The 13667-nt window shown below is 43.8% G+C and overlaps 6 protein-coding genes across 6 annotated transcripts; 4 read left to right on the top strand and 2 right to left on the bottom strand.

Annotated features, from left to right (window-relative positions):
• Window positions 1-43: 43 nt before the first annotated feature.
• On the bottom strand, window positions 44-2308 carry PUMCH_004926 (uncharacterized protein; the record flags this gene model as incomplete). The annotated part of the gene is made up of 1 exon (XM_063023842.1): window positions 44-2308. The coding sequence occupies one exon, from the start codon at window positions 2306-2308 to the stop codon at window positions 44-46; it is 2265 nt and encodes a 754-aa protein (XP_062879912.1).
• A 2764-nt stretch (window positions 2309-5072) lies between these two features.
• Window positions 5073-6389, top strand: PUMCH_004925 (uncharacterized protein; the record flags this gene model as incomplete). The annotated part of the gene is made up of 1 exon (XM_063023841.1): window positions 5073-6389. One exon carries the CDS (start codon window positions 5073-5075, stop codon window positions 6387-6389), a length of 1317 nt encoding a protein of 438 aa, XP_062879911.1.
• Window positions 6390-6652: 263 nt separating this feature from the next.
• PUMCH_004924 (uncharacterized protein) lies at window positions 6653-8044 on the top strand (the record flags this gene model as incomplete). The annotated part of the gene is made up of 1 exon (XM_063023840.1): window positions 6653-8044. The coding sequence occupies one exon, from the start codon at window positions 6653-6655 to the stop codon at window positions 8042-8044; it is 1392 nt and encodes a 463-aa protein (XP_062879910.1).
• Window positions 8045-8278: 234 nt separating this feature from the next.
• Window positions 8279-9202, top strand: PUMCH_004923 (uncharacterized protein; the record flags this gene model as incomplete). The annotated part of the gene is made up of 1 exon (XM_063023839.1): window positions 8279-9202. One exon carries the CDS (start codon window positions 8279-8281, stop codon window positions 9200-9202), a length of 924 nt encoding a protein of 307 aa, XP_062879909.1.
• A 1158-nt stretch (window positions 9203-10360) lies between these two features.
• On the top strand, window positions 10361-11773 carry PUMCH_004922 (uncharacterized protein; the record flags this gene model as incomplete). Its single annotated transcript, XM_063023838.1, has 1 exon — window positions 10361-11773. The coding sequence occupies one exon, from the start codon at window positions 10361-10363 to the stop codon at window positions 11771-11773; it is 1413 nt and encodes a 470-aa protein (XP_062879908.1).
• A 224-nt stretch (window positions 11774-11997) lies between these two features.
• PUMCH_004921 (uncharacterized protein) lies at window positions 11998-12849 on the bottom strand (the record flags this gene model as incomplete). Its single annotated transcript, XM_063023837.1, has 2 exons — window positions 11998-12408; window positions 12847-12849. The coding sequence occupies 2 exons, from the start codon at window positions 12847-12849 to the stop codon at window positions 11998-12000; spliced, it is 414 nt and encodes a 137-aa protein (XP_062879907.1).
• Between the last annotated feature and the right edge of the window lie 818 nt (window positions 12850-13667).

Below are 13667 nucleotides of genomic sequence, written 5' to 3'. Positions count from 1 at the left end.
GCTACCCGACGGACAATTAATCTAAATGATTGTGTTTCCTATATCACATCTTGATTGACTTTATGCTCTTGAGCCAATTGACCATTATTTCATCTTTAGACGCCTCGAACAACTCTTCATACCTGGCCTCTTTTGTCTCAAAAGTTAAATATTGCTGGCGCATCAGAAATAAAAACGGATCGTAGCGGAAAGGAGGCAAATCTGGTACCTGCTTGACCATAGCAGCTGTGGATTTTTTGTGCAAGAGCCTCATACTCTCAAACTCGTGAAATAAAGTGGTATCTCTGGTTTTCTGGTATCGGAGAAAAACTTCATCGTGCTGTAGAAGACGGAGCAACTCATCTTCTGAGAGATTTTGCAACCTGAACAGCTCTTCACCGGTCAATTCCCCATCTATTTGCTTTGGTTTTTCCAGAGGGACTCTGCCCCTATTCTCGTAATATTCTCTCCATTGCTTGGGGTGACGGAGAAATGGAATTAGGATCTCCTCTTTAATCCAAATTCGTAACTGACCCACAAAATGCTTTCCTTGGTGGGATCTTCGAAAAATACCGTCGCCATATTCGTTTCCGAGTAAAACTGGGTAGTTTAATGGAACGTAGGCCCATTCCCCGTCGAAAACAGTTCTCACGAGAGGGGAAATTTCCTCGAGGCTCACAAAATGATAATTTCTGCAATTGTACAATCTCAAGGATTTGTTGATCTCTTCAGTCAGAGCCTCCCGGTCTATCAAGCTTTGAGGAATTTTATCTTTGAAACGTGCATCAATCCTCTCCTCGCTGACAGCGAGAGCAGTGATATCAATGTAAAAGCCGCTGTCTACATCAATGAACCTTGCGTCTATGTTATTGTTCCCATTTCCGTGAGCCCTTTGTGTCACGTACGTGGCACAATCCAAAAAGTAGCGTCCAAAGCCATCCTCGGTATCTTCAACGACCATGGTCTGGTTGAAGTGTCTACACATGCTCAAAAATTCTTGAATTGGCATTTGCACATCAACATCATCATCCCAAGGAAAGCCCATCCCATTAAATTGCCATGCTAAGAGGGAGCCATGTGCCACCCATGTTTTGAGCCCAACTTTGCGAGTAAATGAGAGCCAAGAACGAGTCATTCGGTGAAGAATCAAAGGCTTTTCGTCATTGTGATACGCAATACCATTAAAGAACCGCCAGTCGTAATGGTCGCCGATTGGAGAGTCATAAACCTTGGCTTCACTGAAATACTTAGGAGCTTCTTTACCCTTAGCCAAAGATTCTTCAATGGATCTTTGGAAGCTATACTCGTGCATAGTCAAATTCTTTTGTCTTTGTGTGTTTTCCAAGTCATCTTGAAGCTTTTCAATATCCAAAACAAAGTCTTCGTGTGAAAGACTGACCTCATAAGCTTCTACAACATATTCGTTCTGAACGGGACGAATTTTTTTCAATTGGAGGAAGAGGTCAAGTGTATTGACCAGTTCATGCGTATTTTTGTAGGCTGCCAATGATGCAGCAACGGCATTGCCTTGTAAGATCGACTTGCGTGTGCTCAGGAGTGGAATATGATAGAAGCCTTCTTTTGTAAGAAATAAAATGGAAATTGGATTTGGCGCTGATGTATAGAGATACGCTTTTCCTGCCAAAATGGCATTTTCGGGCAACATTCTGCCACCATGAGCGAACAATTCCATTCGCATTTCGAAAGCAGAATTCTTGTCCAAAGTATCACGACAAAAATCTTTTAAGTCGGCGGCACCTCTATGTAATTCATCATCGTCGTCATGAGAATAGGTTTCATTCTCATATTGGCGGTGGTCGAAGTCTTTACATGAGATCCTTCCCTTTGATTTGTAGTATTGGCTGTTCAATTGATGGAGATCAACCCAGTCAGACCAGTGGAAAGGAAGCGCTATTTTTTTTAGTGGCCGCGTATCTTCTATCAAATATTGATAATAGGCTGCCAATGTGAAACGTGGGTCAAATGGAGCACGGGCGAGACGCTCCTCCTCAGGTGCTCCAATATAGTTTGGAATCTTGAGCTCTGTCTTATCGGCTGTAATTGTGGTATCAAATGCATAGAAAACGTCCTCGGGGTCTTCTCGGAGTTTTCTCTTCATTAGCTCATTCGCTAGTTTGTTGAAGCGTTTGGAAGATTCAAGTTCCAAGCCAGATAACTTCAGCGACGCTGAGAGAGAATCTAGATTATCTAATTCGAGCTGAGGCAAATTCAGCAGAAAAGTCCACAGAAAGTAGTAGAAAAGGTTTAAGAAGACAAATGCCGTTAGTCCCATGCGGGTGTATTTTCTTTTCACAACCATGAACATCATTTTAGATAGGAACAGGGTTTATAATACTGTGACTTGAAAAAGGAAGCAAATTCGTAGGTTTCTAGCAAAGCAATTGAGTGAACAGATTCGTAAGGGCTAGGCGTCTCTTAATTAACTCAAATGGGTATAGATATGACTTGGAAATGGTAGTAGGGTGTTAAAGAATGAAAAATGCAAGCAGAAAAGTGTATCGATTAAGCACGGTACGACCGTAGCTATTTAAGCATACAAGACCTGACATCCTGGAAGTTATTGTATTTTTCCCAAAGCATCATAGCATTCACGAAAGAAGGTGGTGGTGCAGGTTGGACCGCCCATGCAAGCAGATAGGCAGACTGCAGTACAGAATAATGGCCTGGCACAAAGGAAACAAGGGACCAGGTCTCCCGGGCACACAATCTCGCGCAGAACAATAACACGCAACAGTGCATCCATACCCAAATGGGTCTGTTGAGCCACTTGATTTTTCTTGTTTGCTATTCAGGCTCTCTTAAGCTGGGAGTCTAACCTTTCACGCCCCACCGATTTAGTTACCATGCGTCCTGTATTATAGGCCGCGACACAGAGTCCTGGTTTGAATACCTTCAGGGTTCGTCTAAGGTGATACTCTTCAGAATTTGACCAGATAAGATACATTACGTAGCGGGTAAGTGAATCTGAAGGCCTGAAAGCGGGATGCTTGAACTACACGCTCTCTCTTCTAGGGATCATCTACTTTCAAGATTGTGCCTCACTTCTGTCACCTCTGACACTCAAAGTTCCCTAAAAGCCGCCGCACCTGCAGGCGCTGGTGGGGCTCACCAGAGTATTCCTTGGAAGACTGTATTGTCATTGTGCCAACTCGACATATCCCGCTAAAAATTTCTGTAAAAAACTTTCCAAAGCAGAACCCGAATCTTGAGGATCTTCAAGTGGTTGGCTTTCGATTCACCCTGGCAAAAAAACATACTTGAAAGGACTTGAATAAACTTCTTCCCATAGAAGCATCCCCTCCCCAAACCCTATTTGGCTCTAGCCTCTGCTGGGTGGCTTTTGTATGAGCTCTGTTCTTTGCGATCCTTCCTCAGTGTTCACAACGGTGACAGGTATCGGATCTCCAAAGTTTGTGCAGTTCTGCTTCTTGGCATCCAAATGGGGTGTAAGTGAGGGTTGGGTGCCTCCTGAACCAGTCAGGATTCGGTAAAATCAGGCGCGAGGTACCCAGTTCTTGGTTTAACACCTCGTGCGCAACTTTTGGTTCGCGTTGAAGTGGACTTGTCTCACCACTGTTTAGGAAACAGGTGTCGTGACATGCATCTAGATATGGACCACAGTTATCCCAAAGTGTAGCGAGAGCAGACGAAGCAAAATAATCCGTCCCTGATCATTGGGATTTAGATCTTCGAGCCAGTGTCATGAATTTAAGTTTTGCGGAATACTTCAGTCGGTTTTTGCTAGTTGCGCCTGCTGAAAATGGTTTTTGGCGGAGACTTGTGCCTGTACATCCTCTTGGTTTTGACTTAGACAGAACATCTATGTGAAGGAAGTGATACACCATCTCTTGGCCTCTTGTGATGTTTAATGTTGGAGAGTGGCCGAGGTTCTTGCAGGTTCGTGCGTGATTGTCGTCACTAAAAATAACCTTGTTGGTTTTTTTGAACCTCTGAATTCGCGAATTGGTTATTTCTTGTTGTTCGAATAGGATATGTAGGAGTTGTAGTTGTGTGATCTAGATAGACGCAGTATTCTCAGTCCAGCTAGGAATGCGATTCTCTTGTCAAATTTCGGACTGGAGAAAGCTTGATTCTTACGAGTTGGTAAGGGTGGTACTTTTTATTGGCGCGTCATTCTACTTGCTATTTTCACGCATATGTCTAACTCGAATAGACAAGCCAGTCTGAACATTTATGAATTTTTATCTGAAAAATTGATAGAAAATCACTCTTGGCGGCTCACTTGTATAGTTTCTTTTTGCAGAGTACAAGAATTTGTGGCTTTGTTGAGTTTTTGATGCCTAGTGTGGAAATGTGAGTGGAAAATTCTGCAAAAGGTCCACCACGCCGCCCGATTGTCTGGAATCGCTATTCATCTCAATCCGGATTCCATGAAATCTATTATTACTGTTCTACGAGTGGTATTCTACATCCAATTGCTTCATTGACAAGGTTTAAAATTGCCATTGAACCTCTTGTCACAAGCTTGGACACAATAAATCTCAAAAAAAAAAAGAGTCATTCACGCAATACAACATCAGTTTGAACACTAATATTTCTTTGCCGAGCTTTATTCTTGGAATCTTCTCGAGTTGAAGTATCCATGGCTGCCATCCCCACGAATATCCGGTATGGACCCTGTTCCTCGAAAGTGCCTGAATACACAGAATACGGCCTACACAGAGCCCAATATAAATCCGGCTAAAAAAAAGGAAAATGTGAAGGAGAAATGTGAAAAATTCCAAAAAATTTCGAAACCAACAAAATCACTTTTTTTGCAGCATTACAGACCTTCTCACATACCCCAGTTGTTCAACTGTGGAAATACCTCCATTGCGGGTAACCGGTCTGTGTGCAGGTATCGACTCTCAACTGAGATTACCAGCATGAACTTCCTAATAACTCCAGGTATTTATCCTTGATAAGCAGGTTTGGCAATTCAATTACGCAAACTCGCCAATTCAAAAGCATATAGAAGTAACTTGAGTGCTCCCAACCTCTTAGATTTTCAGACTTCTCTCTATCCAGCGCTCTTGTTATCACCTTCCCCACTGACTCACTGAAACAGAACTATGGAGGATTATTTAAGGGACAGCCCCATTGGAGATCCGCATAAAATGAACCACAGAGAGAAAGGAAGACCCATTGACCCCGATGTGGGCTACCAGGAGTTTGATTACCTCCACAATTCCAATCCAAACCCAGTTTTCGACTTGAATGTGCAAGACACGGGCAGGGAAGCCAACGCCATATCCGCAAATGACCCTTACTATGAGACATTCGACTTTTTAGCGTCGCCCAATCATAATAATGTATCTCCGGTGGGTGGCATGGATCCTGTTGGTGGCATTGACTTCACCAGAAACGATGTCACTGGATCTGACCAATTTGGTTTTGGAGTATCTAGTCACGATCCGCTTACCGCCTTGGATCTGATCATATCACCGCAGCCAGAAACTGACAATAACATGTTCGGCTCTGCTCAGTACTTCTCGCCAAACACACGTTCCAATCAGTTCTCTCTGCTTAACCCAATAGATGAGAACGCATTCAGCAACTCGTATCATGGCAGCGCCTTCAGCCCAGACATACAGCCGCAGGGCGGTATTAGCATTCCTGCTCCGCTGAACATGGATCTGTATCTCTCGCCCAATGCCTTTGTATCGCCACAATTTAACGCTTATGATGGCTCTTATGATACCCTAGCCTCGCCATACTCCAATTCGTACCTCAATTCGCCACCACCAATGAACCTCACACAAAGCGCGTCTATTCCGAATCCCGCCAGTTTCACACTGGCCCTGTTGTCTCGTGCGCTTTCTCCCCCTCCTCCCCAACAAGGTCTCGGAGTCTCTGCTCCGACGGGGCCCAGTGCACAATCACGAAAAACCATGGATTTGACTAGTTCGAGTCAGAACCTCACACAAGAAGAGAAAGCTAAACGAAGAAGAGAGTTCCACAATGCTGTCGAGAGACGCCGCAGAGACCTCATCAAGGAAAAAATCAAAATCTTGGGAGTCTTGGTGCCGCCTTCCCTCCTCACACCACAGGTTTGCGCCACGCAAATATTGCAGAAGCTGTCGCAACCTTTGTCAAAGGAGCTCAAGGAATTGATAGAGGCAACCAAGGTTAAAGAGATAAAGCCTAACAAGGCATCAATTCTTCTGACCTCCGTTGATTACATACGACACCTCCACTATGTGATAGAGAAACAACGCGCTAGAAGAGAGGAAATAGAAGCTACGATAGCGTCCTATGAGAATGGTTCTGAGAGATATGACTTCAATGCAGATGCGCTACCCACTTCAAGTGCGTCGCTTCACCAAAGCCTTGGAGAATTCAATCCAGACGAATTTTTTTCAGATGTGCTCGCAGATCCCACCAAATAGAGGCACTAGTGGTGTATTATTTATAGCATTTGCAGGCCAGGCGTACGAAGACACCATTAGACTAAATTGACTTCTTCAATTCTACAGATATACTTGAACCGACTCGTTGATTATTGCATTGTAGACCATTTTGTTGAGAACATCAGCTCCGACAGCATTTGCAGCCGGCACCATGTGCAGTGCAGCCGTGGGGTTGATAGGCGCTGCAAAATAATTATAGATATAACATCAGTTCCTCAATTGTCCACTTTAAAAACTAGAAAATGGATACAGAATCTCTTCAGGCCGCCCAAGGCTTCGTAAATTACATCAATGACTCGCCAACACCTTATCATGCTGTAGCAAATGTCAAAAGCGAGCTTGTTGCAAGCGGATTCCAGGTCTTGAAGGAAAAAGATCACTGGAAATTGGAGGCTGGCAAGAGCTATGTTGTGACTAGAAACGGCTCCTCGCTCATAGCTTTTAGGCTTGGATCCTCCTTCGAAAAAGGAGGTCCCGTGGCGATTGTTGGAGCTCACACAGATTCACCTTGTCTTAAACTTAAGCCTATTTCCGCTAAAAGCGGCGAGGGCTTCGTTCAAGTGGGCGTTGAGCAATACGGAGGTTTGATTGCGCATTCATGGTTTGACAGAGATCTTGCCATTGCAGGACGTGTGTATGTGAAGACTGAAGATGGCCAATTTGTTGCAAAGCTTCTCCACATCAAGAAACCTTTGATGAGGATCCCAACTTTGGCAATCCACTTGCATAGAGAAGCCAACACTAAATTTGAGTTCAACAAAGAAACTGAGTTTGTTCCAATTGCTGGTCAAGAGAAGTTCTACAGTTGTAAGGATGATCCAAACTTGAAGCTTACAGAGTCTGAGTTCGAGGCAGTCAAGCACGTCATCGAACGCCACAATCAGGCATTAATTACATTGATTGCACAGGAGCTAGATGTGTCGCCTCAACAGATCGAGGACTTTGAGTTGTTGCTTTGTGATTACCAACCTGCGACTTTGGGTGGCATGAGCGAGGAGTTTATTTTTGGACCTCGCCAGGATAATTTGACATCGTGCTTCGCTGCGGCCAAAGCTTTGTTATCGGCTGAGGTGGCATCCACTGGTGCATCTTTGATATCATTATTCGATCACGAGGAGATTGGCTCTGTTTCAGCGCAGGGCGCTGACTCGTCCTTTTTGCCAGATATTTTGAACCGTTTAGCGGACTCAGATGCCGGCGCTTTGGCAAGAATGTGCTCTCAATCGTTCGTCATTTCCTCTGACCAAGCTCACGGTGTGCATCCAAACTACGAACGTTTCTACGAGAAGGCCAATCGTCCACATGTGAACGGGGGCCCGGTAATCAAAATCAATGCGAATCAAAGGTATGCCACCAATTCTCGTGGAATTGTTCTCATAAAGGCCATTGCAGAAAGATCAAAGGTGCCAATGCAGTTGTTTGTTGTACGCAATGACTCTCCTTGTGGCTCGACCATCGGACCTATGCTCCTGGCCAAGCTTGGTATTCGGGTCTTGGACCTTGGTAACCCCCAACTCTCCATGCATTCCATTCGTGAGACTGGTGGTTCACACGACATAATCAAATTACAGAGACTATTTGCTGGCTTTTTTGAGCACTTCGTTGCTGTTGATGATACTGTTCTTTGTGATTAGATCTTTTAGAAACCAAAGGATATAAGTCATGAGTCCGATAGATTCCTGAGAATTACTCAAAAAAAACAACGCTTAGCAATTTATTTAGACGGAAAGTTTTTTTAGAATTCACACATGAAAATATTTTGTCCCCCTGATTCAGATCAATATGTACTCCACACTTGACGTGTCTCTGTAGTCTGAGAAATATAAATAGACACACGAAAATTTAAAAACCATTCAATCCTCTGACCAATGAATCCAGCCTATTTCGTTTTCCTCATACAACTCGCATATGCCTTACAGGCTGCGCCAGTGCTTCTAGCGTCCCACAAACTTGTTCCTGGATTGAAAAAGGACATCCAAACTCCCAATACAAAAACCCAGCGTCCTGAAGATGTAACACACATGATTAAAAGGCTCGTCACAGAATGCTCATCGGACGTATACCTTCTTGTGAATGCTCCAGGACTTACTCAGGCAGACATGACGGATTTCAACAAGAATAACTGGCCTCAGCTTCAGAAGTACCTTCACATGTCATCCTCTGTAGCCGCGTTACCATGGATGGAAGGCACCTTGGACTATGATCATTTGTCAGAGTATATCGTACAAACATGCAAGGCACAGGCCATTGTTGTGCACTCTAACGAGGAGGAGGTGGAAACCTACATTGATACACGCAAGCGTGTGATTCGAATTGAGGCTGACCCAATTCCTGGAATTCAACCAGCAAGAGATGAGGCTGTGCGGAATCTCGATGATTTGATTCGAAAGATATTGCGTAAACTGCCATCTCCTCATTACACCATCCTAGTCTCTTCCTCGGAGGTATCTTCTGCACATCCTATCCCAGAAATTGCATTGGAAAGTACTCCGGAGCATTTTGAAATATTTTATGATATTGTGAACGACCCCTCTCGTGAATCAGAACAGGAGAGAAACAACTACATGTATGCTGATGTTGAACCTATTTGGAAAGAGTACGAAGATCCCACCGAATTGTATTTACAGAGAAGACGCAAAGATGAGATACATTTTTTTGATAGCGCTTTGTGGAAGAAAAAGGAGAAGGTCGTCATCACCTTAATGCTCATCATCGTTTCTCTATTTGTGTTCAACTTGGTATCCGTTGGGCGCTGGTTAAAAAATAGGGCTACAAAAGATAAGATTCTCTAAACCTCCACTTTTCTGTCGTGATAGCTAAAAGCCAAAGCATTCACATTGGTTTCAAAGGCTCCAAAGAAAGCGAGCAGTCTTCAGTGTCACAACTCACGAGGATCCCACTGAATCCCAAAAGAAGCAAAAGAAGTATTTTTTATTTGAGTGGTGCGTACAGAAGTCAGTACAGAACCAGATTCCTAAAACCGTTATCTGCTTTAGATGTGTAATAAGCAGCGCTGCATTTCGATCCGAAGCTCGGCTCAAGATTTTCCCCGAAAGTCAGCTTCATGACCAGTCCCGCCAGCAGCCCCTGTATAAATTGCTCTGGGTCCTCACTTACTGAAATTTTTTGTCCCCAGCTGCACCTCTCAGGCCACTCTTGCACCCATGTAGTCCATATACCGGGACGCAGCTGGAACATTGTCAGAGAAGGGGTGGAACAGAGCCGAGATGCATAGCCAAAACGGTATTGAACTGACATAAACCAAACAAAAAAACGTCATTTAAAACCTCTATTGATTTATAGTCTTATATACGAAGTTTCGGATATCACCAGATGAACAATCGGGTCGCCCGTTGCACAACAGTCCCAACGCTGCTGCATAATTACTTATGACACCCCACAGGTAAGTCAGCCGTAGCCAGTCGGACCACAATGAGCAGTTTAGACAGAACGCAAAAACGACAGCAGAAAAAAAAAACTTCGTTAGGCGCCCAGACCGCCCTCGGCCAATCACAGCCTTTTTTTCTCCCATTTTTGGTCCATGTCATCCCAATCTGGCGTTATCTCGGTTGCACATCCGGCATCCACTGCGGTGGTAGCACTCCCACTGATGCGCATATACCACCTCTTCTTCGACTCCACCCATCATTTTGAGCAGCAGCACCCTGTCTTTTTTTCCTTCTTACAGCGGCAATTGTACTTATCAGGTTCCGCTATAGATATACTCAAACTGACATTTCATAGCAGGCTTGTCTCTGTCCATTCAATACTCTTTGCGGCTATTCACATTGGTTCTTGTTTCCGGATCCAAAGACAGAACCGTATATAAAGAAACTTTCTCTAGTCGAAATAGTCATCGGCGTGAAGCCCGAAGGTGAGACCATCTCGTGCTAGAAGATTATAGTTCATAGGCGTTCGTTCTCTTTCTGTTCCACCTTTCTCTTTTCACAATGTCTGATTTCTTGGACTTCCGCTCTGTGGCCTCCAACCGCCATGAGGGCAAGAAACATATCATTATAGTTGGTGCAGGTATCATTGGTGTCTGCACCGCATACTATCTCGTCAAACACCCCAAGTTTGATCCAGAGAAGATGCATATTTCCTTGGTCGAAAGCAAGAGAGTAGCTGGTGGTGCTAGTGGAAAGGCTGGAGGTTTGCTAGCTTTGTGGGCGTTCCCACAACAACTTGTGCCCCTTTCATTCGAGCTACACCAGCAGCTAGCTGATATGTACGACGGAGAGTCCGAGTGGGATTACAGAAGACTCACGACAGTCTCGCTTGAGGGAGACATTAGCCATATTCAAAGTGATAATGAGGACGACGAGCTGTCGCAGACAGACCTTGGTTCCTCCAGCGAGCGCGCTGACAGCACGGAGAGCAGCAACACCTTGTCCTCAGAGACCTCTTCTCTGAGCGGCCCAAAACCAAAGAAGTCTAGCGAGGCCCGCAAGACCCTAAATTCAAGAAAACTTCCAGAAGATCTCAATTGGATCAACGAGACTCTTGTCAGTCAGTGTTCATCCTTGGGTGGTAAAGATACCACTGCTCAGGTCCAACCGTACCGTTTCACTAACTTCATCTTGAAAAAAGCTGTGGAAGACTCTAAAGGGGCCCTAGAGCTCATTTTGGGTAAAGTCAGTAAGATCACCTATCTGATGGAAACAGGAATGGCTACAGGCATCCAGTATGAGCCCACTAGTGTCAAAGTTACTCAAACTGAGGGTCACGTCGAACAGCTCTCTTTGAAAGGAGATCAGATTGTACTTAGTGTCGGTCCTTGGACCTCCAAAATCCTACCAGATTGTCCAATTTCTGGTTTGAGAGCACATTCAATCACCATTACTCCATACAAAAACCAGACCATGTCTCCGTACGCCATCTTCACTGAGTTCAAGACTGGACCAAATACATACACTTCACCTGAAGTCTACGCCCGTAAAGACGAGGTGTTCGTTTGTGGAGAGGGTGATTCAGCAGTTGATGTCCCAGAGACTACTGACGACGTGGAAGTCGTGAAATCTAAATGTGACGATCTATTCAAACAAGTCGGAAAAATCTCACCAGCATTGAGAAAAGGACGTATATTGAAACGCCAAGCCTGTTACTTGCCGGTTCTAGATGTCCCGTCCAGTAGTGGTCCATTGATTGGAGAGACAAACGTGGAAAATCTCTTTTTGTGCTCTGGCCACTCGTGCTGGGGTATCAACAATGCACCAGGTAGTGGTAAGGTTATGAGTGAATTATTGCTCGAAGGAAGAGCCAAATCAGCCAATATCTCCTCTCTTGATCCATCATTATACTTCGACGCGTCTGTCTTGGTTAGTGACGACGAAAGTGACGACGGGCATTTTGACAGTGACTAAGAGTCAGATTGTCTTCTTGTGGTGTATCATGCCAAAATCAAATAATTAATAGAGCGCATGCAAGAGTTGCAGATAGATACAAGTAAATGTGAAGTAGCTAAAGGTTAACGTACTGGTTCTGTAAAGCAATGACTAGGTTGAAAAGCATTAGCAGCACTGGAATAGTTTAACATTCTACAGGTAGATACTAATCGGCAATATACATTATATTATGGAAAATATGCTTAAGATCTCTTAGCAAATCTTCTTGGACCTCTTTGAGAAGAGATAGCAACAGTTTGCAAAGGAATCTTGAAACCCAAAGACTTGACCAAGTCAGCAGTCTCAGCGTCAACCTCCAATTGACCGTTGGTGTGGGACAAGTCCAAAGCGGAAACTTCTGGGACGTATTGGTCCTTTCTCTCACGCTCCTCCTCTTGCAACTTGAAGGAGATACCACGAACTGGACCCTTTTGAATTCTCTTCATCAAGTGGGTGGTGTAACCAGCAATCTTGTTTCTGAGTCTCTTGGATTGGATCTCAGCGATCTCGCTGGTCAATCTCTTGTTGGTCTCGAAGTCCAAAGTCAACTTTGGGTAGAATCTCTCGATCAAAACCTTCGAGGCTCTCTTGACAGTCTTAGTTCTAACACGACCCTGAAGTTAGTATATAGTTGGTGATATGATGTATCAGTCATAGAAGCAAGCAATCGCATGAAGAGAATGTGATCATTGTTGTCATTTCGCAGGCATTCGTCATAAATTCTTTTATTGAACTCTCTTTGTGATACCAGAGAGAGATTTAATGTGTCGTGTAAATTTTTCACTCAAGTGTCATCACGGGAAAGATTGCAGAGAGCAGTCTTCATAGGAGAATATCTTTAATGTTAAGCGATGTAATGGAGTGATTCTCTCTCTCGAAGACTAACCCGTTTCTGCTTAAGTTGTGCTAGAAGATAGCTTCTCTGGGATAGTTTGTTCTTTCGGTATTGATATTTGTTGGGGTGTCTGTGTATCATCGGGTTTTACTCTACATTATGCGATTGCTCATTTTCAATGATTGGATATAGCTGGGGGCTCAGTTGGGCAACATACCATTCTTGATGATTAGTTGTTCGATAGGGAGAAGATTTGAAATGGGTACCAGATGTGTGAGGGTAGACAAATTTTTTCGCGAGCGGGTCTGCAGGACTTCTAGGGCACATACCCTGTGCACGTGATGTGTTCGACTGCGACAGTCGAAACATATAAACGATGTACAATCAATTAACAGATAATTTTCTCGAAGCTGATCATGTAATTTTTTTGATATTCTTGGTTCTGTTTTACTCATTAGTTGTTTATTAGCTAGTAAATTTAATCTTGTCCGACGTCAAGTATCTCTTTGTTTGTAACTAGAAGACACAATTGACATTGACAATGACAGGAATGAAATGTAGTAGTTTCTTGGAATAAGTTTAGTTGTACATAGATTGGCTTTTTTGCTCCACAGTTTTCTCCTATGATTTTCTTTTTGATTTTACTCGAAGCGACTGCCTATTGAAACAACGTCATAGCTATGGGACAAAACGAAGTTACATTCGAACACTTCTGAGATGCAAACTCACTGACTGGTGCAATCCTTTTTTGCTCATCTAATATTGGCCTCTTTCGTCAACTCATGCCGTAGGTCCTATCTAACTAGCGTTCTGACAACACTCAGTTACAATATCAACTCAGTAATTATGATAGCATTTTTTATCGGAGAAGATGTCACAGTAAGTGTATGTGAACTGTGAATAGAAGCATGTTGTGTCTTCAAAAATCTTATCGGAAGCAACATGTTTTGACAGGTATGTATCAGTGACGCAATAGACAAGCGATGTAATGAAATTTCTGAGATATCTGTCCCTTTAGAACCGTGAGAGAATTCAGAA

The sequence above is a fragment of the Australozyma saopauloensis genome, chromosome 6 (assembly GCF_035610405.1).
Source record: "Australozyma saopauloensis chromosome 6, complete sequence".
Classification (NCBI taxonomy): Eukaryota; Fungi; Ascomycota; class Pichiomycetes; order Serinales; family Metschnikowiaceae; genus Australozyma; species Australozyma saopauloensis.
This window is presented reverse-complemented; position numbering and strand designations above follow the sequence as displayed.